The sequence below is a fragment of the Ranitomeya variabilis genome, chromosome 3, assembly GCF_051348905.1.
Source record: "Ranitomeya variabilis isolate aRanVar5 chromosome 3, aRanVar5.hap1, whole genome shotgun sequence".
In the NCBI taxonomy this organism is placed as follows: Eukaryota; Metazoa; Chordata; class Amphibia; order Anura; family Dendrobatidae; genus Ranitomeya; species Ranitomeya variabilis.
The window spans coordinates 52,325,891-52,349,543 of NC_135234.1; the positions used below are offsets into that span (position 1 = coordinate 52,325,891).

The 23,653-nt window shown below is 42.6% G+C and overlaps 1 protein-coding gene across 1 annotated transcript in view; it reads left to right on the forward strand.

Moving 5' to 3' along the window:
* SAMSN1 (SAM domain, SH3 domain and nuclear localization signals 1) overlaps positions 1-23,653 on the forward strand; it is a 166,781-nt gene that overhangs the window by 39,925 nt on the left and 103,203 nt on the right. Inside the window, exons 3-8 of the mRNA XM_077294039.1 lie at positions 4,932-4,978; positions 7,222-7,262; positions 8,476-8,562; positions 9,886-9,965; positions 16,353-16,415; positions 21,310-21,415. Coding sequence (XP_077150154.1) covers positions 4,932-4,978; positions 7,222-7,262; positions 8,476-8,562; positions 9,886-9,965; positions 16,353-16,415; positions 21,310-21,415 — 424 coding nt within the window. The remainder of the gene's footprint in view (positions 1-4,931; positions 4,979-7,221; positions 7,263-8,475; positions 8,563-9,885; positions 9,966-16,352; positions 16,416-21,309; positions 21,416-23,653) is intronic.

Below are 23,653 nucleotides of genomic sequence, written 5' to 3' on the forward strand. Positions count from 1 at the left end.
CTATGAAGAGGTAAATTCCAGACTGGACCAAGGGAACCCTGTAGATGTAGTGTATATGGACTTTTCAAAAGCTTATGATACGGTGCCACACAAAAGGTTGATACATAAAATGAGAATAATGGGGATAGGGGAAAATTTTTGTAAGTGGGTTGAGAGCTGACTCAGGCAAAGGAAACAAAGAGTGGTTATTAATGGAGCACACTCGGACTGGGTTGCGGTTAGCAGTGGGGTACCACAGGGGTCACTATTGGGCCCTCTTCTTTTTAACATATTTATTAATGACCTTTTAGGGGGCATACAGAGCAGAATTTCAATATTTGCAGATGACACTAAACTCTGCAGGGTAATCAATACAGAGGAGGACAATTTTATATTACAGGATGATTAGCTTGGGCTGATAAATGGCAAATGAGCTTTAATGGGGATAAATGTAAGGTCATGCACTTGGGTAGAAGTAATAAGATGAATAACTATCTGCTTAATTCTAAAACTCTGGGCAAAACCGTCAATGAAAAAGATCTGGGTGTATGGGTGGATGACAAACTCACATTTAGTGGCCAGTGTCAGGCAGCTGCTGCAAAGGCAAATAAAATAATGGGATGTATTAAAAGAGGCATAGATGCTCATGAGGAGAACATAATTTTACCTCTATACAAGTCACTAGTTAGACCACACTTAGAATACTGTGTACAGTTCTGGTCTCCGGTGTATAAGAAAGACATAGCTGAACTAGAGCGGGTGCAGAGAAGAGCGACCAAGGTTATTAGAGGACTGGGGGGTCTGCCATACCAAGATAGGTTATTACTAGGGTTGAGCGACCTTGACCTTTTTAGGGTCGAGTCATGTTTTGCGAAACCCGACTTTTTGAAAAGTCGAGTCGGGCGAAATCGACCGATTACTGCGCAAAGTCGAGGATCGGCCGGAACACGAAACCCTATGCACGTCAATGGGGATTTTTATTTATTTTATTTTTTTCTCTCTCTCTCTCTCTCTCTCTCTCTCTCTCTCCCCCTCTGTCCCTGCCCCGAAAATTTCGTTTTACACATTGCAAATCCCTGCTGCGCACAAGCGCTAAAATGATAATAGGCGTGCACGCCCCTAACCCCTATGTCATCACTCTGCCCACACTCCTTCATTGGCTGAAAAAATGGCGCTAAACGCGTCATACGAAACGCGACTTTGGCGCCAAGATCGCGTACCGCATGGCCGACCCCACACAGGGATCGGGTCGGGTTTCATGAGACGCCGACTTTGCCAAAAGTCGGCGACTTATGAAAATGAACGACCCGTTTCGCTCAACCCTAGTTATTACACTTGGGGCTATTTAGTTTGGAAAAACGAAGACTAAGGGGTGATCTTATGTTAATGTATAAATATATGAGGGGACAGTACAAAGACCTTTCTGCTGATCTTTTTAATCATAGACCGGTGACAGGGACAAGGGGGCATCCTCTACGTCTGGAGGAAAAAAGGTTTAAGCATAATAACAGACGCAGGTTCTTTACTGTAAGAGCAGTGAGACTATGGAACTCTCTGCCGTATGATGTTGTAATGAATGATTCATTAATTAAATTTAAGAGGGGACTGGATACGTTTCTGGAAAAGTATAATGTTACAGGTTATATATACTAGATTCCTTGATAAGGCGTTGATCCAGGGAACTAGTCTGATTGCCGTATGTGGAGTCAGGAAGGAATTTTCTTCCCCAATGTGGAGCTTACTCTTTGCCACATGGTTTTTTTTTTTTGCCTTCCTCTGGATCAACATGTTAGGGCATGTTAGGTTAGGCTATGGGTTGAACTAGATGGACTTACAGTCTTCCTTCAACCTTAATAACTATGTTACTATGTTAAAGGGAATCTGTCACCAGGTTTTCCCCAATGTAAATTATGGCCACCACCTTTAATGCCTCTTTTACAGTAACTTAGCAAGCTGAATATAAGTCTCCAACCCCTCTGCCTAGCCCAAAAAATACCTTATATAATCGCCTTCATACGGCATGGTGCGGTCCGATGGGCATCACTTGTCTTGCTGCGGTGCAAGGTGCCCAAGACGGTAGCTGTGGGCTACTGCTCCATCACACCCTGGCACTTTCCAAGGAAATTGTGTCCCAGTCCATATGTGTGTGCTGTGTATAGTGCTTTACACTCACTTGCGGGCCGGAAGCCTTGGGTGTCTCCACGTCGATAGTTCCAGGACCAGCCGCACACATCAGGAGACACCCAGTTCATTTTAACAAGTTCAACTTTACTGGATAGTTCAAGTCCTCAGTATTTTAGACGCAGTATCAGGCACAGCACCCTTTGCCACTTGCTTTGTTCACACAGTACACTTCCATAATTTTCTTACTTTTAGCTCAGACTATCCCTACTTTAACAGATCCAGTTATCTCCAGGGATTTCCCATCTGGCACCGCAATATTACCGATATTCGCTATGGTTCCCTCAAGCGATTCCACGTCCATCTTCCTCTACACGAAAGGGGTTTAAGGTACTCTCCACAGCACCTGTTTAGAGTCGTAGGCTCCGGACGTTGCAGGAATGTCCACAGGGAGTTTTGTCTGACCTCATACCGCCAGAATGTTTTGTTCACACCGTACTTCCAGACCACTGCGCCTTGAACTTCACCTCGCCTCCAACAATCACTTTCATTAAAGGGAACCTGTCACCCCGTTTTTTCAGTATGAGATAAAAATACTGTTAAATAGGGCCTGAGCTGTGCATTACAACAGTGTATTTTGTGGACCCCGATTCCCCACCTATGCTGCCAAAATACGTTACCAAAGTAGCCGTTTTCGCCTGTCAATCAGGCTGGTCTGGTCAAAAGGGCGTGGTGTCTTCCCCCAGATCTTGCTTAGTTTTCCGTTGGTGGCGTAGTGGTTTGCGCATGCCCAAGGTCCCAAATCCACTGCACAGGGGAGTTAAAAGAGCGCGATGTGCACTATTTCATTGGTGATCGGTGGGGGCGGCCATCTTCCTTTGGCCGCGCGTGCGCAGAAGCGGCGCTCTGCTGGCCGCGGCTTCAGGAAAATGGCCGCGGGATGCCACGCGTGCGCAGATGGAGATCGCGGCGGCCATTTTCCTGAAGTCGCGGCCAGCAGAGCGCCGCTTCTGCGCACGCGCGGCCAAAGGAAGATGGCCGCCCCCACCGATCACCAATGAAATAGTGCACATCGCGCTCTTTTAACTCCCCTGTGCAGTGGATTCGGGACCTTGGGCATGCGCAAACCACTACGCCACCAACGGAAAACTAAGCAAGATCCGGGGGAAGACACCACGCCCTTTTGACCAGACCAGCCTGATTGACAGGCGAAAACGGCTACTTTGGTAACGTATTTTGGCAGCATAGGTGGGGAATCGGGGTCCACAAAATACACTGTTGTAATGCACAGCTCAGGCCTTATTTAACAGTATTTTTATCTCATACTGAAAAAACGGGGTGACAGGTGCCCTTTAACTTTCTCACTGACTCAATAAACCAGGAATTGGTTCCCGGTTTTACTTCCCCCTCCCAGCCTGGGCTAGTCCCAAACATTTAAATATATCTTGATTTAATGTATTCACAGTAGTAATACTAACCAAAGCACTAACCTACGTTCTTACCATATACCTGAGCTGAGTGAATGTTACCGACAGTAAGCATTAACAGTTTTTACACAGCAGCATCAGTACCTACAACACTATGCATTAGTTACATCACATTACTAAAAACCGCATGACACTGAACATACTTCACATGGCACAATAAAATGCAGTAAAAAGCATGACACTCGATGTTGTCTTCAAAGGTAGGAACAGGCCCATCCATAGCCTTATTGCGGCGCCTCCTTTCTCGTTGCAATCACCGTCCTCCTGCTTACTTTATGTGGTAATATGTCCTTCGTCACCGACACAGTGTCCACAATCATGCTTCTGCACAGGCGTACTTCTGCTGACGGCAAAGCAAACTCCTGTATTGCGCATGCGACGGGAGAGACCAAAGAGCGCCGATGACTGGAGAGTAAATCCGGTGCATGTGGAGCGCCCCCATAGGGCAGTGGGGTACTCGGTACCGGGTCCTTCGGTTCTCAAGGGGGATGTCACGGTGGCTGACCCAGTCCGTGGCCCTAGGGACATCCGTGTAAAAGGGGAAAGGTCTTTAAAGGGTTAATGTTCCTGACGTCACCTGTGGTATTCGGTCAGGGTGACCGACACTGCTTTAAGGGGTCCGCTGGGGTGATGGTATGGCAGCTAGATGGTATACCTTCCCACAGGTGAAGTATGTCCCCAGGGCTTCCCAGAGTGTAGATGGTGGATGGTGTGAGGTGCAGTGAAGAACGAGGACACAAGGTTTTAGTCTCTTTACCTTTTTTACTGAAGGCTTCAGTATCCACAGTCCAGGGCACCAGATCATAGGGCAGGCAGAGTCCGGCCGGTTTGGAGGCAAATTCAGAGTCCCCTTATCCAGGTGGAAATCAGTAGCCTTCCTCTAGCGCCGTGTGTTGTAGTACCTCCCTGCTGAGCCTCTCATAAGGTCCTCACAACTGTTGTAGTTGTTCTAGGTGTTATGTCTCTTTCTCTGTCCCCCTGATGGTAAGGATAGGACAACCGGGGACACCGTGTGTATGACGTAAGACTCGTCATTCACATGAAGCAGGGAAGGAGGATGGTGATTACGGGGACAGAGGAAGCAACGAAGCAAGACTAGCCCTGCCCATCAGACTGGACTGCACCGTATGGGGGGATTATAAAAGATATTATTGGGGTTATGCAGAGGGGGTTGAGGACTTATATACCTTTTGCTAGAATACAGTAAAAAAGGTATTAAAGGTGTTGGTTGTAGTTTATATTGATTAAACCTAGTGACAGGTTCCTCTAACAGAGTCTTCTAGGCAAAAAACGAGATTATTATAGCTTTTAATTTAATTATTTTGTTTTACTTTTTCTTTTAAGGAAATGTCGGACATGAATGCTACGGATGCAAACAAAATACGCAAAAAGTAAGTGGAGAACAAATGAAAACAACATCCATATCAGCCATAAATGTATCTGATGCTGAAATAAAGGTAGTGTATGTTGCCTACTACAGCTGACGACGTCATGCAACGTGGTCCTCACAGAAGAACAAAGGACAATGTTATTTTATTTAGAGATCTGCTTACCAACACTGTGGAAAATAAGTAATTACAGTAAATTGTGTATAAGTTGGGCACTAAATGTTGATCATTCTGACAGCAGTAATTAATTACCTCTCAAAAATCAAAATCCATAAGATTGAATCAGCCATAGTTAAAACTTCAAGTGCGCGGCACAGTTGGCCAAATGGTGCCAAACGTTTGCTACTTTGCACCAGCCCATTCTGTTGTTTTTTGTTAATTTAACTACTGTATCTCCCCGATCTGCCAGTTCAGACTGGGATGTTGCACAAATGATGTGACACATTCTGGCTCATAAGTCTTTTGTGCTGATTTGTCTGGTATCAATTTGTGACAGATCGTTATGTGTATGGCTCAGTCTTATTTTAGTCAATCATGATGTTTTTTCAACAGGGAATAAGGCAATATTCACATGTCTATTTGGCATTTTTATTTTTGGATCTGCTTTTGAATGAAAAAAACTAAAATAAAATGATCCAGTACAGGACCTGTTCATATCAGGGAAGGAAATGTCCTAAAAAGTCTAAAACCGCAATAGTCTGCACAACGTTATTGTTCAGCCAAAAAAAACAAAAGCAAAGAGCAACTGCGTCCATTTTTTTTAAACATCTAAATATATGGGAAACATACCATAATGGATGTTTTTTTGTCTGTTTTGATTTTTAAAGACACATCCTTCCAAAAGCAAAAACTTTGGTTTACATTTTGCATCTGTTTTCGCTCCGTATGTGAATGGGTTGTCAAACAAGTAGGTAACACTAGGATGTATTCTGTGTGTCATCCGACTGCTGTTCATTTTTTACTGTCAACTCAAATAAATCAGAGAAGCTTAGAATTTTTTTCCGTACAATTACGGATTACGAATTATTAAAAATTAAACATAAAAGACCAAAGATGGAGGAAAATTAGATCCAGCACACCAGTTAAAAAATGGTTCTTGTTTTCTCACATGCAAAAAAATGGGTGTCTGTATGCGGTCTAACTCATCTGAAGCTCAAAGATAATAAGCTAGTATCAGTGCTACCACCTTCTAATTATCTGCCTTATTTCAATAGGAATCTTGCATTGAATGGGTGAACACATACAATATGTGCAACTGCACATGACCCCAATAAATAGAGAAGGCCTGAAGCGGTGGCAGAACGACACCACCGGACAGGGCTCAAATACAGTACAGTAGACGAAGAGACAGAAACAAAACATCGGCTATATTAAAAGACAGTGGATTTTATGCCAGAAAATAAAACTAATGGTTCTTATAATGATAACAGAAATCATAAATACAAGGAGGGATAGCTGGAACGTGTCAAGCAAGCTGTGCTCCTGCAATTGCAATACAAAGTTCAATACAAACAGTATAAACAATAAGGAAACCTGCTCTATAACCTAACACAGTTGAACACTGGTGTCACAGTCACAGTTCTGCAGCGCGGATGAGAAAGTCTGCTATCTTTCTGTGTGGTCCCAATGTAATGGAGCTAAATTTTCTGTGTTGCACTCCTCTTTTAGATAAACGGTTCAGTTTTTTTCCGGGTCCAGGCAAGTTTCGTCCACTTTCTATGCTGGGGGATCACTGGTAACACAGCGTTGCTTTCACTCTCCAGGTTACAGGTGCTTGAGGCAAACTATCTTTGCTGTACTATGCAACACTTTCCTTCTGACACGGTCTTGCTAGTCGATCCTGCGTTAACCAAGCACAATCTTCTCCCTTAAAGCTGCAGATTCTTTTAATGGTCTCTCACTGTTCACACACCCTTGTTGGTCAGTCTTCTTGACACAGGCATGAGTCTTTCCCTCGCTCCACTTCCGAATCTGATCAGAGACTTCCTGCTTCTTGCTCAAATCAACATGCTGCAGGGGGAAAGGAATAGTCAATGTGCACACAAATCAGAGGGGAGATTTCTCTTAAAGTCACAGTTTAATTCAGCTCTTGGCAAGGACTGACCCCCTACAGGTCCAATGCCTAAAAAATCATCTTCCTACTGTCCTGCTGTATCTTAGCTCAGTGTCATGTCCTATACAACACCTTATGTAACTTTGACCATAGATCATAGCTATCATTGTTAATTGATATTCTCTTTATTCAGGTCTCTCATACAGAAATCCATATCAGAAAATGAAGCATTCGGTAAGTGTTAATATTTCATTGCATTCTAGTGTAAGGTTTGATTGCTGTGCACAAGATGAACTCTTATTACAACATACAAGGAATTACATACAAGATTAATTAAGCTAACAATGCTGGTTTGACCTCTTTCAATATTAGATTAAAATTCCCATACACTGAAGTTGGCTAAAACCACCAATATTTTCAGGCGCAGCTGACAATCTAAAGTGCAAGGGGGGCTCCTGACTCTCTCATGAAAGATGATGTCAGGGTAGATAAGGATCCAGTATATGTGATTTTGGACTGCAGATCCTTTTGTATTCAGTCAAGATAAGCCACCGCCAGAGGAGTCTGGTAATATCCCTCTCACAGAGAGCGTGCTCCTGTGTATGGAGGAGTTGGGAGAGTTAGCTGACAGCTGAACCATCGTTCATCTATTGTATCTTTACTGAGAAGTGCAACCTTAAATGGGCTATCCAGGACTTTGCTAAAAACTTACGCACTAACTACAGTGGGGGAAAAAAGTATTTAGTCAGGGTACAATTGTGCAAGTTCTCCCACTTAAAAAGATGAGAGAGGCCTGTAATTGACATCATAGGTAGACCACAACTATGAGAGTCAAAATGAGAAAACAAATCCAGAAAATCACCTTGTCTGATTTGGCAAGATTTATTTTGCAAATTATCATGGAAAAAGAGTATTTGGTCATTAAAGGGAATCTGTCACCACTTTTTTGGGATATCATGTAAAAATATCATTCAATTTAGTGTCACCTATGCATTATACCAGTACTTTTGATACCCCTCGACTCCCCACCGATGATCCATAAATACCTTTTATAATCCTCCCGTGGTGTATGCTCGGTCCGGTCCAATGGGCAGGGCTTACTGTCCGTCTCTCCCCCCCTCCTGGCTTGCTCTACGTATTTCTTTCAGGTAATTCCTGTGTTCGTGTAGAGTTACTGCACGTGCGCATTCAAATGTCCTCTCGCGCGTGCACAGTAGGCTTTGCCCTACTGTGGGCAAAGCATAAAATCAGTATTGCGCATGCGCCGGCATACTCCATTATGTTCTATGGCCTGGAAGTAATGCAATGCAATTGTGTGTTCTCTCACGCCGGAAATCTGTCAAAAGCCCTGCACATTACACCGGAAGAATCGGAAAGTGAATCTCTGAAAATACATTTGACTGATGTATTGGTTGAGTGATTGTAACTTTCGCCTCTTTGATGCCAGACAGGAGAGTTGGAGTAACAGCACATTACCTTACCTCCAGGAGACCTGACCATGATTCCTACCTCAGGAGGCACGGTCCCATTGAAGGTAATATGTTCATACTGTAAGTGTGATGACATATGTCTCCATATATACTTCCATATAATCCCCCAAAGACTCATCATCCACCTACTTTTTTAGTTACCGTATATTTGTATACATTACTCATGTAATGCCAAGCTCAAACTTAGGTCCCATGGGCCCTTCAGGTAAACGATTCTGTGGTACACCACCCGTCCGTACAGATCATGTTCATGCATACTGTATTGTAATCTACGGGGGGAAAGATACATCATTGCTTTCGCTCTTTTGATTCTGCAGAAAAAATAGTTTTAATAACGACTTTTTTTATTTGTACTTTATTCCTTATTTAATTTGTGTCCTTTTAAGGTTAATTTTACTCAGTTTCTTCAGGCTTTTCTTCAGCATAATGACCTTGGGTTTGGTTGTCCTACATCTAATTCATCGTTTGCCATCTAGTTTGTGCAATTGTACTCTTGTAACCGAGTGGAGTGCAAAATCTTTTTAATTTTATATTTTGTTAAGTTGAAGATTGTCCACCAGTTTATTGTAAGGTGCAAAAAAGAAAAAGTGGCAAAAAACTCTGTGTGCATATGTGCCAATTAATCGCACAGAGACAAAAAAAAATAATTTTAAAAATATGGCACACATTATCATAAGTATCATCCTCTAAGAAATAGACCCAAGATTCTGGGGACTGGCTCCAAAATCAGTTTCCAAATGGGATTGCCTTATACTGGACTTTTGGGGTTGCAGTTGGGTCACAATCGATAATATGAACAACGTAATATAAAGACAGGGGGCATTCATCAGTGTAGCGGGTGCAATCTGATCTATCTCCTGTAAGTCAATATTGGAGCCCAATAAACCAGCAGCAGTCAGGATGTACAAAATATCAGTGCTGCTCCAGCCTGTGATATGTGATAATTGAAGCATCCCTTCACCCTGGGACTGAAACAGGACTGAACATTTTTCATTTTTAGTCACCCAACCTGGCGCCCTCCAGTTACTTCCCGCTGCTTCCATTACTCAGATCAGCGTTCCGCTCCCTCTGCTTTCGGGATGGCCACCACAGTAGTATGGGGAGTTCAATGGTGAGTGTCGACCATGCCTTCTCTGCCATTCCTGTCCTGGCAGTAGGATAGGAAAGGCAGGGAGATGAGCTTTAGACTTAGCCCTGCTCTCCCCATGCCATCCCGAAAGGAGGCTAACGCCAGCCTGAGTGGAGTAGGCAGGGAGTGGCAAATGGAGGACACCAGGGAGAGCAAGTCATTTTTCAGTCTCAAGGTGGAGGCTTTTAGATGTGAGAACCAATTAGGAAGTAAACTTTACTCTGTGTATATATCGTAGATCTCAGTGAAGAAGAATTTATGATGGGAGACCGAAATACTTTACTTACCAGGAGGAAAGCTGAAGAAAATCTTTGCCAGGTAAAAAAAAAACTTCCTAATAATAATAATAATAATAATAATATACAGTTACATGGAATAGTGGTCAGAAAAAAAACAGTCCATAGTATGAACAGTACATTGTTTTTTTTTCCTTGAGGTTGTATGGGAAATTTTGAGAGGGGTTGTCCAGATTTGGGATAAAAGTCTGCTGCCACTGCAAGCTGTCAGTTCTCTTTGGTTTATTTAGTGAGACCACATGGCCATGTGAGCGCCAAAGTGCGGCCACATTCCAACCAGACGTGCCTTGCTCAACACAAATGAAGTGAATGAGGTCAAGCACGTCTAGTCGGTACGTGACTGCATGCAAATCGACTACTCGCTCTCGCTGCCGGAACCGGAAAAGTGTGCAGTGAGGATTCAAAAGTCTTTTAGCATGCGGTGACAGTAATTAATTAAGAAGCCTCAAATCTCAATGGGATCATTTCATGAGAGACATTTATGACAATTCCTCTGGAGACTACCCAGTTAAACTTTAACATCCGGAATCTATTTCAAAAGGGGTTGTCCACCACATGTCCACCCTCTTAACTAACTTAGGCAAAAGGAAACACTTTTCTAAATACATTTAGGCTGTGTGCACACTTTTCAGATTTTTCGCATTTTTTTATGTTTTTTCGTGATAAAAACGTGAAAAAAAACACATCCTTTAAGCATCCTATTAATAGAATGCAATCCGCATTTTTTGTGCACATGTTGCGTTTTTTTCCGGTAAAAAACGCAGCATGTTCATTAATTTTGCAGATTTTTTGCAGATTTCCCGCTATTTATTGCATTGGGAAGCTCCGGAAAAAAAATGTGAAATATCCGCACAAAAAAATGCGAGAGAAAACGCGAAAAAAACGCATGCGGATTTCCTGCAGAAAAAGTCCGGTTTTGTTCAGGAAATTTCTGCAAAGAATCCTGCCGTGTGCAGTGCACAAAGCTTTAGGATTTCCTTCTTGCCACCAGCCTCTGACATAGTGACTTCACTATAGAGGCTATCTTAGCAGGCCTGAAGATGACCACACAGGCACACCTCAATGACAAAGCCTATCCAGCGACCTCACTGTGGCATTCCAACAGATGCTGCAAAAAGAAAATGGAAACCGCCAGATGGCATCATGTGATCGCTTTCTGCACAGCAAGATCAAGGAAACATAAGTAGATAAATGTATAAAGAAAAGTAATTAATTTCCAAATGAATAGTTAATAGAGAAAATTGTGGATACATGGTAGACAACCTCTTTAACTCCTCAACTTAAAAGATTATATAGAACTAGCTGTACTGCCCGGCTTCGCCCGGGGTAATAACTGCTGTTAGCAAAATAGAATGTGTTAACAAAAATTTATTCTGCACAAAAAAAACACAAAACAAATAGATATAAATGTAATTATTAAAAGGCAAAAACTAAGCTAATAGAAGCATTTTACAACATATATTTCAACACCAGAGATATTCCACACAGATTTAACTAAATTGGCCAAGTAATGTGAAGTAATCTTCTACTACTTATTCGAGAGCCTTTTGATAAACGACATTCTTAGTTTTTCCTTCAGGTGCAAAGACAAACAGATTTTTGGCTGTTCCAACTCTTGAACAGGCCACATAAAGTTGACCATGAGAAAAGCATGGAGATTGTAAATCTAAGCTAGCTGAAGAGCCCGGCGTTGCCTGGGCATAGTAAATATCTGTGGTTAGTTATAGCACCTCACTTCTCTTATTTTCCCATCACGCCTCTCATTTTCCCCATCACATTTTTCATTTTCCCCCTCACATCTCTCATTTTCTCCCTCACACCTCTCATTCCCCCCTAACACTTGTCATTTCGACCTCACATCTGTCATTTTCCGATCACTCCACTATTTTCCCTCACTCCTCTCATTTTGCACTCACACCTTTTCATTTTCACCTCACACCTCTCATTTTCACCTCAGTATATACATGTTTTTCATCTCCCTTATATATAGTATATACCTGTATGTCATCTCCCCTGTATATAGTATATACCTGCTGTGTGTCATGTCCCCTGTATATAGTATATACCTGTATGTCATCTCCTATATATAGTATATACCTGTATGTAATCTCCTCCTGTATATAGTATATACCTGTGTGTCATCTCACCTATATATAGTATATATCTGTGTGTCATCTCCTCCTGTATATAGTATATACCTGTATGTCATCTCCTCCTGTATATACTATATACCTGTAGGTAATCTGCTCCTGTATATAGTATATACCTGTGTGTCATCTCCTCCTGTATATAGTATATACCTGTATGTCATCTCCTGCTGTATGTAGTATGTACCTGTATGTCATCTCCTCCTCTATATAGTATATACCTGTGTGTCATCTCTCCTGTATATAGTATATATCTGTGTGTCATCTCCTCCTGTATATAGTATATACCTGTGTGTCATCTCCCCTGTAAATAGTATATACCTGTGTGTCATCTCCTCCTGTATATAGTATATACCTGTATGTCATCTCCTCCTATATGTAGTATGTACCTGTATGTCATCTCCTCCTCTATATAGTATATACCTGTGTGTCATCTCTCCTGTATATAGTATATATCTGTGTGTCATCTCCTCCTGTATATAGTATATACCTGTGTGTCATCTCCTCCTGTATATAGTATATATCTGTATGTCATCTCCTCCTGTATAAGACGTCGTTCACACGTTATTTGGTCAGTATTTTTACCTCAGTATTTGTAAGCTAAATTGGCAGCCTGATAAATCCCCAGCCAACAGTAAGCCCACCCCCTGGCAGTATATATTAGCTCACACATACACATAATAGACTGGTCATGTGACCGACAGCTGCCGGATTCCTATATGGCACATTTGTTGCTCTTGTAGTTTGTCAGCTTATTAATCAGATTTTTATTTTTGAAGGATAATACCAGACTTGTGTGTGTTTTAGGGCGAGTTTCGTGTGTCAAGTTGTGTGTGTTGAGTTGCGTGTGGCGACATGCATGTAGCGACTTTTGTGAGATGAGTTTTGTATGGCGACATGCGTGTAGCAACTTTTTGTGTGTCGAGTTGCATGTGACAGGTTAGTGTAGCAAGTTGTGTGCAGCAAGTTTTGCGCATGGCGAGTTTTGCGCGTGGCGAGTTTTATGTGTGGTGCCTTTTGAGTATGTGCAAGTTTTGTGTGAGGCAACTTTTGCATGTGTTGCAACTTTTGTGCATGTGGTATTTTTTCCGCGTGTGCAAGTTTTGCGTGTGGCAAGTTTTCCATGAGGTGAGTTTTGCACGTGTGGCGAGTTTTGCATGTGGAGAGTTTTGCGCATGGCGAGTTTTGAGCGGCGACTTTTGTGTTTCGACTTTTATGTGGCGAGGTTGGTGTATGTGTGGTGAAATGTGCGCTGAGGGTGGTATATGTGTTCGAGCACGAGGTAGTGTGTCGCGCATTTTGTGTGTGTGTTCATATCCCCGTGGTGGTGTGGTGATTACCCCATGTCGGGGCCCCACCTTAGCAACTGTACAGTATATACTCTTTGGCGCCATCGCTCTCATTCTTTAAGTCCCCCTTGTTCACATCTGGCAGCTGTTAATTTGCCTCCAACACTTTTCCTTTCATTTTTTCCCCATTATGTAGATAGGGGCAAAATTGTTTGGTGAATTGGAAAGCGCGGGGTTAAAATTTCACCTCACAACATAGCTTTGACGCTCTCGGGGTCCAGACGTGTGACTGTGCAAAATTTTGTGCCTGTAGCTGCGACGCCTCCAACACTTTTCCTTTCACTTTTTCCCCATTATGTAAATAGGGGCAAAATTGTTTGGTGAATTGGAAAGCGCGGGGTTAAAATTTCACCTCACAACATAGCCTATGACGCTCTCGGGGTCCAGACGTGTGACTGTGCAAAATTTTGTGGCTGTAGCTGCGACGGTTCAGATGCCAATCCCGGACATACATACACACATTCAGCTTTATATGTTAGATTTGAAAACAATATGCTTTACAAGTAAATCAAAATCCATGGCTCACCTGCTAAATCCTGTGCTGTTCCAGCCATGACACTCTGGCGGAGCCCACTGGTCTTTATTGATTTTCCTATAGTAATGATGTGCTGTACATCCATGCGACTACTTCATCCAATTACTGGCCTCTGTGGTTTTGTGCTGAACATGCTAACATGGCAGCTGAAGGCAGTGACTGGCTGCACTGGACATTTGGATTTGCTAATACAGGAAATGAACAGTGAATGAGAAAATGGTGGCTTGGAGGAAACGGGGGGGGGGGGGGGGGATTATTCAGTTGACCAGATCTTATATACTGATGACCTATCATTAGTATAGGTCATCAATATGATATCGGTAGATAACTGACATCTAGCAACGTCACTGATCAGCATTTTGTAGTTTATCCATTCTGGATATCTGCGTAGGTCATGTGGCTAGGCGATAAATATTAATATATGGAGCTCTGCATCAATCACTTATAGCTTTTTAGCAGCCACTACTTTATTAAAGGCGATGGAATATAGAGTTTAATGGTTTTAATTAGATGACAATAAAATCATATTGTGATGTTCTGTTTGTCCCATAGAGCATGGAAACGGAAGTCCTAGTTATCTATCGATCTTTATCGTTATTTTTCTGTCTTGTGTTTAGTGTTTCAGATTAACAATAATAAGAGGCATGAAGTTCATAAATGGCTATGAGCTGTAGATAATATCTATAAATTGGAGATGCATTGCCTAAAAACAAGAATCGCCCGTTTGGGTATTTTCATCTAATCATGTGTATAACATTGTATTAGAGTGGATTAAATGTAATCTTACTAGAAAGAGACTCTTTAAAGGGGTACTCCGGGGAGATGCAAATAATATATTCACATCGACGCTACTTCAAATACTATAAAGCTCACATTCATGGTAGTGTTTTAATGATCAAAGTATGTGATATGTATAACTGTGATGGAGATGCAGCTCCTGAGTGCTCATCCTCCCTCCTAGGATGCTGGGACCCAGGTCAAGGAGCGAAGCTTGCAACTGCCTTCTAATTCAAGCCAGCCCCCTAATTATACCTCCTTCCACTCAGTCATGGATCAAGTAGTGTGGTTTGTATCTTGCCTGGAATTCAAGCCAGCCCCCTGATCAAGTCTGATGTCCTGTATGTCGCCCCATAGTTTGTGCGTTGCCTGAGTGATTTCACCTGTAATCTATGACTGCTTCTTCACAGCTTGTCTCAGACAGTCATCGTTCCCTGTACATTCCTTGACATGCCACAGAGAAGCTGTGCAGCGGCTGGTTGTATCCCTCCCATATTCTATTCCACCCCATCACCACCCCTTCTCCATACTCCCTGGGTAGTTTTGCGCCTCCTGCATCCTATCTGTGCCGCTCTTAACACTCCTACTTCAGGAGGTCTGCTGCGGCATTTATCAGACATGGTATAACCCCGCTAGTTGCCCTCACCAAATTCCACAGAAAATTCACCTTCTAGCGTGATAACAACTCTAAGCATTCCCCCAAATAAACTAAGAACGGCCTTATTAGAAGAAGATCAAAGTTTTGGAATGGCACAGCCACAGCTCAGACCTGAATCCAATTGAAAATCTGTGAGTGACCTGATGGGGGCGCTGTACACAGGAGATGCACCACTGCATGGAAGAGTGGGCAAGGATTGGCAATTCTAGATGTGCCGTGCTGATAAACTGAAAAAGACTGAATGCTGTCAGACATTCAAAGGTTACTTCAAAAATGGGTTAGTTTAGGGGTGTAAATATTTATGCAAACAAGTTATTTTAGTTCATTATTTTTCTTTTTCAACCCAAAAACTATTTCAGTTTATTTTTCAATTGAATTTTACAGGTTGAGTGACATAGAAGGTGGAAAAAGTTATGAAATGATCCTTTTAGCATGATTTTTTCTGCATGACAAAAACCTGATATTTTAACAGATGTGTGTAGACTTTTTATATCTACAGCACATTAACTCATCAGTTTTCTCACTGTTAGTATGGAGCGCACACAGATTCAAGGAGTTTAATGAAACTACTCACACTAGTTTTGTACTTCATCCAATTTTGCAGATCAGAACCGGCCATTAAATTCTATAGGAATCCATTAAAAATGGATGGAAAATGGAAGACATTTTATTACAATTTTTTTTTTATTGTATTCCCATTGGATCCACAGATAAGTGATAAAAAAAATGAGATAAAATGCATCAAACCAGATGCCGCATTAGAAAAAAGTCAATTTTTGGAGACAAAAATATGGAACCTGATGTGTGACGGCGCTCACAGGAGAATTGGCCTGTGATTTCTACCAAAAAATATTCAGTATTATTAATATTCAGACATTATTTTGCACAGAATTTAGGATTTATTTAGATACCATCTCTGAAACTAATCTGTAATATTTGACAGATCCCTCCACACGAACAATGGAACTCAACGTGGAACCAAGGGTCAGCTGCAAATACGGAGATGGTGAGAACAGAAACTGGGATACATCAATATTAAAGGGGTTGTCCACTACTATCAATTATCCCCCCAATGTATCCCCCCGGGGCCCCTGATGAATTGTGTAAATACCTTGCGTTGCCTTTTTCGCCTGTGAGCGGCGCTATGCTGGTGGCTGAGTCCGGGTCACGTGAGCCCCAGGCTGCAGCCACCGCTAATTTCCGCCGACGTCACGTCAATTTCCAGACTCCAGCGGCGGCCGGTCCCGCGGTGGCGGCGGCGGCCGGTGCCGTGGCGGCGGCCGGTGTGTCAGCGGCTGGTCCCGCAGCGGCAGCCGGTGCCATGGCGTTGGCGGCTGGTGCGTCGGCGGCCGGTCCCGCGGTGGCGGTCGGTGCCGTGGCGGTGGCGGCCGGTGCCGTGGCGGCGGCGGCCGATCCCAAGGCGGCGGCCGGTCCCGCGGTGGCGGCGGCCGGTGCCGTGGCGGCGGCCGGTGTGTCAGCGGCCTGTCCCGCGGCGGTGTCCGGTGCCGTGGCGGCGGCAGCCGGTGCCGCAGTGGCGGCGACGGCCGGTGCGACAGCGGGGGTCTGCGTGGTGCTGAAGGTGCCGCCGAAGGTGCTGGAGTGTGGCTGTGCGGTGGTGGTGGCGGCGGCGTTGTCTCTGTGTGCAGGCATGTCCGATGGGACTACAAGTCCCATCGGGCTCTGCCTGCTACAGTGACAGTGAGTGACACATTAGCCAATGATGGGACAGTAGTAGTCCCATCATCCGGCTAATGTGTTGAATGTAAAAAAAAAAACCACACATATACAGTACATACATACATAGAACACATACAGAACATGCGACATGCGACGACATGCAGCATGCGACAACATGCGCCATGCGACGACATGCAGCATGCGACGACATGTGCCATGCGACGACATGCAGCATGCGACAACATGCGCCATGCGACGACATGCAGCATGCGACAACATGCGCCATGCAACGACATGCGCCATGCAACGACATGCAGAATGCGACGACATGCAGAATGCGACGACATGCAGAATGCAGCATGCGACGACATGCGCCATGCGACGACATGAAGCATGCGACGACATGCGCCATGCTACGACATGCGCCATGCGACGACATGCGCTATGCGACGACATGCAGAATGTGACGACATGCGCCATGCGACGACATGCAGCATGCGACAACATGCAACATGTGACATCATGCGACATGCCGCATACAGTACATGTAACATAGAGTACATACTCACCATCACTTGTCACTTTGATCCCCGAAGCCATTGTCATCTGTAAAAAAATATTAAAGTAATAAACAACCAATATACTCCCTGATCCGCAGAAATCCAATTAAAACGAGTGTCCCTCGACGATCTCCCGTGGAGAGCAGGAGCATCAGCTGATGCAACCACTCTCCAGGGGCTCCAGGAACACAATGAGGGGAGGAAGGTATCCTTCCACAATGTAGTCCCCACAATGTATTCCAACGCCCCTGTGAGAAAATAGTCCCTAGTCTCACTTTATGGCATTGCTGTATGAGAAAGTTCCCACGCAGCTTTTTGCCATAAAGTGAGACCAGTGAACTTTAGTAACCTCAGTGATGCACTGCAGGAGCCATTGTCTCCTATCTGTCCGTTTATCTGTGTGTAATGGAGTGTGGGTTGGACAAATGTAAAAGAGGAGGTTGGACAGAAATGACATCACAAATCTTTTTGAAGATAGAGGAGGGAGGGGTTGGGGTGTGTTTTGGAGTGGGTGTGGTAAGTTTGGGCTTAGAAGCCAGTGCAATGCATCATGGAACTTGTAGTATTAGAGCACAATAACTCAGGAGAAAGGAAGTTGTCGATTAACCCCATGAGAGCTGGATCCAGCACTAAAGATGTGCTGCTACAGCATGATAAAAGGTAATATTGCTAAAATAAACACAGTAGATGTTTTCAGTGGCCCATAATAGCAAGATTTATGAAAAAAAAAAAAAAAAAAGTTATAGTAGTGGACAACTTCTTTAAGCTTTCGGGATAAGTCTATTGTATGGAATTATTTTTGTTTGACTGAGCACAATAAGTGTAACCCCTCAATAAATGCCAATGTACCTTTTAATTGACCTGAGAGATAAGAGAGTATCATCCCCTGATGGGCGAAAATGCAGCATGTTAACCCTCTAGATGCCGCTGTTAATATTGACTGCAGCATGCAGACGGTTAGCTGGGGGAAGGAGCTCCCTCTTTAAATCCGTTGTATTTCTGTGGTCTCAATGGTCGTCATTGCAATCTGCGGCCAAGTTATGGCCTCAATGTCTACCAGTTATGGTGGCTTGTTAGGAAGTCAGCAAGTCAGCATCATGTTAGGGGGAAAAAATATCATTTTTCATTGCATTTATTCCACTTTGTGTTGATTCCTGTGAAGAATCCAAAAGGGTTCACAAACTGCCTGAAATCAGTTTTTGGATATTTTGACCGGTGTTGTTTTTATAATTATATTAATTTTAGGGATTGTCCAATATAAAGGCCCCTCAAATCCTCACTTCAAAACTCAATAGGTGTCTTAAACAATATAAAAAAAAAAAAGATTTTTAAATTGTCTTGAAAAAATGAAAATGTACTACTAATACCCCTCTAACATCCTACCAAAGTAAAAGGACATTAAAAAAAATAGGGTTGATGTAATGTAGACACATGGTAAATGTTATTTATTTTAAAGGGACCCTTACATCTGATACAGGCTGCTTGGTCCACGGGCAGCATGTATCAGACACTGGCTGTATGATTATTCACAAAATGGAAACCCCTAAGTGACAATTAAAGGGTCTCCAACACTGGTACTTAGTAAAATAAAATATATCTTTATTTATATATCAATAAAACATCATAAAGAGAAGGTGCTAGATCCAAAAAAGAGGGACTGCAATACCCTTGGATCTCCTACAACAAACCCACAGATGCCATATAACCCCCAAGTACATAATATACAATATGTGCGCTCAACAACCAAACTTGTAGCCTCATACCAATGGAACAATATAATACTCGCAATACGTATTGCCAAATTAGACATATATGCAAATTTTTGCAAAGGAATTGTCCCAAATATACATCATTAAATATATGGCTGTGAGCAATCACTATAGTGACATAATAACAGTCATTGTATGGGTTATAACATACCAGATAGTGAGTAGGTGGAGGTTCCTGGGCGTCCCTCTGCCCCGACGCGCATTTTGCTCTGCTTCTACGGAGGCATGTCTAGGCAGCTGCACTATTTAAACCGGCATGCCCCCTGCCTAGATACACCTCCCATAGAAGCAGAGTGAAATGCACGTTGGGGCAGAGGGACGCCCGGGAACCTATGTTTAAATGTACCACTACCACGTAGAATGTGACATGAAAAAATAATCTCAGAATCATTGAATATGTTGAAACATTGCCATGGTACCATGATTCATTTTTGTGACTTATTGCATGCCATATGTGACATTGGCAGCCAATTGCTTGCTGCAGTAGTCATTAGTCAGGTATATTGCAGCATCATCCGATGGGCTTCAAGTCACACAACCCTCTAAACTGCAGATAAATTTATGCTAGCATCACAGGTTTTACATTGAAAGCTTTGTTCACATTCGTTTTTTGTATATGTTGGGCTTTTTACATGTTTATACGTCAAACAGAAGCCTCGATGAATGCCTCTGCATAGGCATTAGGTGAGATATGTCAGCCATTGACTCGCATAGTAAAAAAAATAAAGTATGATAAAAAAGGTATTTCACTTTCCTATGCAGTAAAAAAAAAGTAAACATACCCTTAAATATAGGTTGCCCCTTATCGATGGTCAATCTGGTGGCTATGAAAGCTCAAAGGGATGCAGAATGACATAAATATCTGACAAGAGTACGGATCCCTTGCCGCAGGCCACCACACTCGTAGTATGAATTTAGCCTGGCTGTTTCCATAATGCATATTGTACACAATGGAGGGAGCCATGCTCATGTACATAAAAACTCTCCATTCTTTATTAACCTTGGGTACACAACATAGGTGCAGTCAGATGACATCTGAGTGCAGTCCGATTTTCACGGACTGACACAATGGAGAAGATGGAGACTTTTTTGTATCCATTTTCTCATCTGTGGGAATCTGAATACACCGTGATCACACTCTGATCATAGCGTGTTTAGCATAATCGGACAGATTATCTCGGATGAGAGAAAATACGGTGGTGTGACCCCAGCCTAAGGCTACTTTCACATTTGTGGTTAAGTCCACAGCGTATCATCCGCAACCGCAAACGCATGCAAACGTCTTTAAACGCAGCGTTTTTTATCCGCATAAGCTTACACATGATGGTTAAAAAAAACGCAGCGTTTGCATGCGTTTTTACATGCGTTTGCGCTTTTTATGCACATGCGTTTGATATTTCCAGGAGGGTGTGTCTTTAATGGGCATGCGCTGTCCGAAGTACGCAAGCGCATCAAACGCATGCGTACGCAAACAAATGTGTACGCATGCGTTCCCATAGATAGTAATGCGTTTCTTTGCCGCATTCCTTGCGCTAACAACTGCATACATTTCTAGGCGGCAAATTGACGCCTCTAAAATTACTACATGTAGCGTTTACCGCGCCAAACCGCAGACGACGAAACGACGCATGCGTCGTCAAACGCGGCAAAACGCAACCAATCGAAGACACATGCGTCCCTAATGTTAAAGATAGGAAAACACAACACATGCGGATAATTGCAGCACAAACGCTGCGGACACAACCGCAAATGTGAGACCGGCCTAAGTCTTATGGATATGCCATATTTATCTGAGATAGAGATGTCCCCTTTAATGAGTGCAAAATACTCCATAGATATAAAGTGCCCTCACGTTGCTTGTTTTTCTTTTTTTTTTTTTTTTTTTTTTTTACAGGAGATGGATGACAGCAAATCCGAGTCGATGGGGACATTAAAAAGATTGCAGAAGATAGTCCGAAATAAAAAGGCCAATGATGACGTGAGACACTCTCTGCTACAGTGTAAGATCTCATGTCATACATACAGATCTAACCTGCACCTATACATTATTCCTGGCAGCACTGTCTTCAGCTTACCCTCGCATTCTTAGCATAGGATTTTAGTCCATATTCCAAAAGTATAGATATTCTAGGCTTAGTATATAGCATAGAAATGAACGCATATAGTCTGTGATTGGAGCCTTACTGGGGAAGCAGAGTATAAAAATACTAGCACTACAGGAGGGACACGAGACGTATCGGTATGTGTTACCACTTACCAGGTCTGTGTACACGGCTGCGGTGGGGTGCTACAGATATCTTTATACATGTAGCTCATCCATAGAAATGTATGCATGGATGGCGCAATGCACAATTACAGTTATATGAAAAAGTTTGGGCACCCTTATTAATCTTAAGCTTAATGTTTTATAAAAATTGTTTTTTTTTTGCAACAGCTATTTCAGTTTCATATATCTAATAACTGTTGGACACAGTAATGTTTCTGCCTTGAAATGAGGTTTATTAGATATATGAAACTGAAATAGCTGTTGCAAAAAAACAATTTTATAAAACATTAAGCTTAAGATTAACAGGGGTGCCCAAACTTTTTCATATAACTGTACGCTTTTACAAGGAAACATTACATGAAAATAAACAACTTTGTAATAGATTTTATCAGAGAAATCTGCTCCTTTCTTCTTTTCGAGTAAAATCTGCATTCAGTGATTTTCCCATTACTGAGATAGGAGATGACAGTTGGTGCTTATAACCCCTTCATGCCGCGGCTCTTTTCCGTTTTTGCGTTCTCGTTTTTCGCTCCCCTCCTTCCCAGAGCCATAACTTTTTTATTTTTCTGTCAATATGGCCATGTGAGGGCTTATTTTTTGCGGGACGAGTTGTACTTTTGAACGACATCATTGGTTTTAGCATGTCATGTACTAGACAACGGTAAAAAAATTCCAAGTGAGGTGAAATTGCAAAAAAAAGTGCAATCCCACACTGTTTTTGTTTGGCTTTTTTGCTAGGTTCACTAAATGCTAAAACTGACCTGCTATTTTGATTCTCCAGGTCATTATGAGTTCATAGACATCAAACATGTCTAGGTAACGTTTTATCTACGGTAAGTGATGAAAAAAATTCAAAACTTTGCTTAAAAAAAAAAGAAAAAAAAAAGGCGCAATTTTCCGTTACCCGTAGCGTCTACATTTTTCGTGATCTGGGGTCAGGTGAGGGCTTATTTTTTGCGTGCTGAGCTGATGTATTTAATGATACCATTTTGGTGCAGATACAATCTTTTGATCGCCCGTTATTGCATTTTAATGCAATGTCACTGCGACCAAAAAAACGTAATTCTGGAGTAATTTTTTTCTTGCTATGCTGTTTAGTGATCAGATTAATGTTTTTTTTTTATTGATAGATTGGCCGATTCTGAACACGGCGATACCAAACATGTGTAGGTTTGATTTTTTTTTTATTGTTTTATTTTGAATGGGGCGAAAGGGGGGTGATTGAAACTTTTATATTTTTTTATTTTTTTCATATTTTTTTAAACTTTTTTTTTTTACTTTTGCCATGCTTCAATAGCCTCCATGGGAGGCTAGAAGCTGGCATAGCCTGATCGGCTCTGCCACATAGCAGCGATCATCAGATCGCTCCTATGTAGCTTAATTACAGGCTTGCTATGAGCGCTGACCACAGGGTGGCGCTCACAGCAAGCCGGCATCAGCAACCATAGAGGTCTCAAGGAGACCTCTGGTTGCTATGCCGACGCATCATGTGACGGGGTCGGCGATGTGCGCATTTCCAACCCGATGGCTGTCAGCGTTTGACAGCGGCATTTAACTAGTTAATAGCGGCGGGTGAATAGCGATTACACCCGCGGCTATTGCGGGCACATGTCAGCTGTACAAAACAGCTGACATGTCCTGACTTTGATGCGGGCTCACCGCCAGAGCTCACATCAAAGCGGAACTGACCTCCGCAGTTCTATGGAGAGGGGCGGAGCTAGAGGCAGACACAGATATTCTGCTGCACATTCCATAAAACTTTAAAAGCACCAACTGTTATCTCCTGTCTCAGTAATGGAAAGTCTGTATTAGCTGAAGACAGATTTGACCCATGAATTGAGAACTTGAATAATAAATAATAAAAGTTCTGTTCAGAAAAAGAAGATTTCTCTAATAAGTGATATTACAACGTTTGTGTACTATTAATTATGCAAAAAAGATGTAAATGACCGTTATTCTTTAACATTCTGTA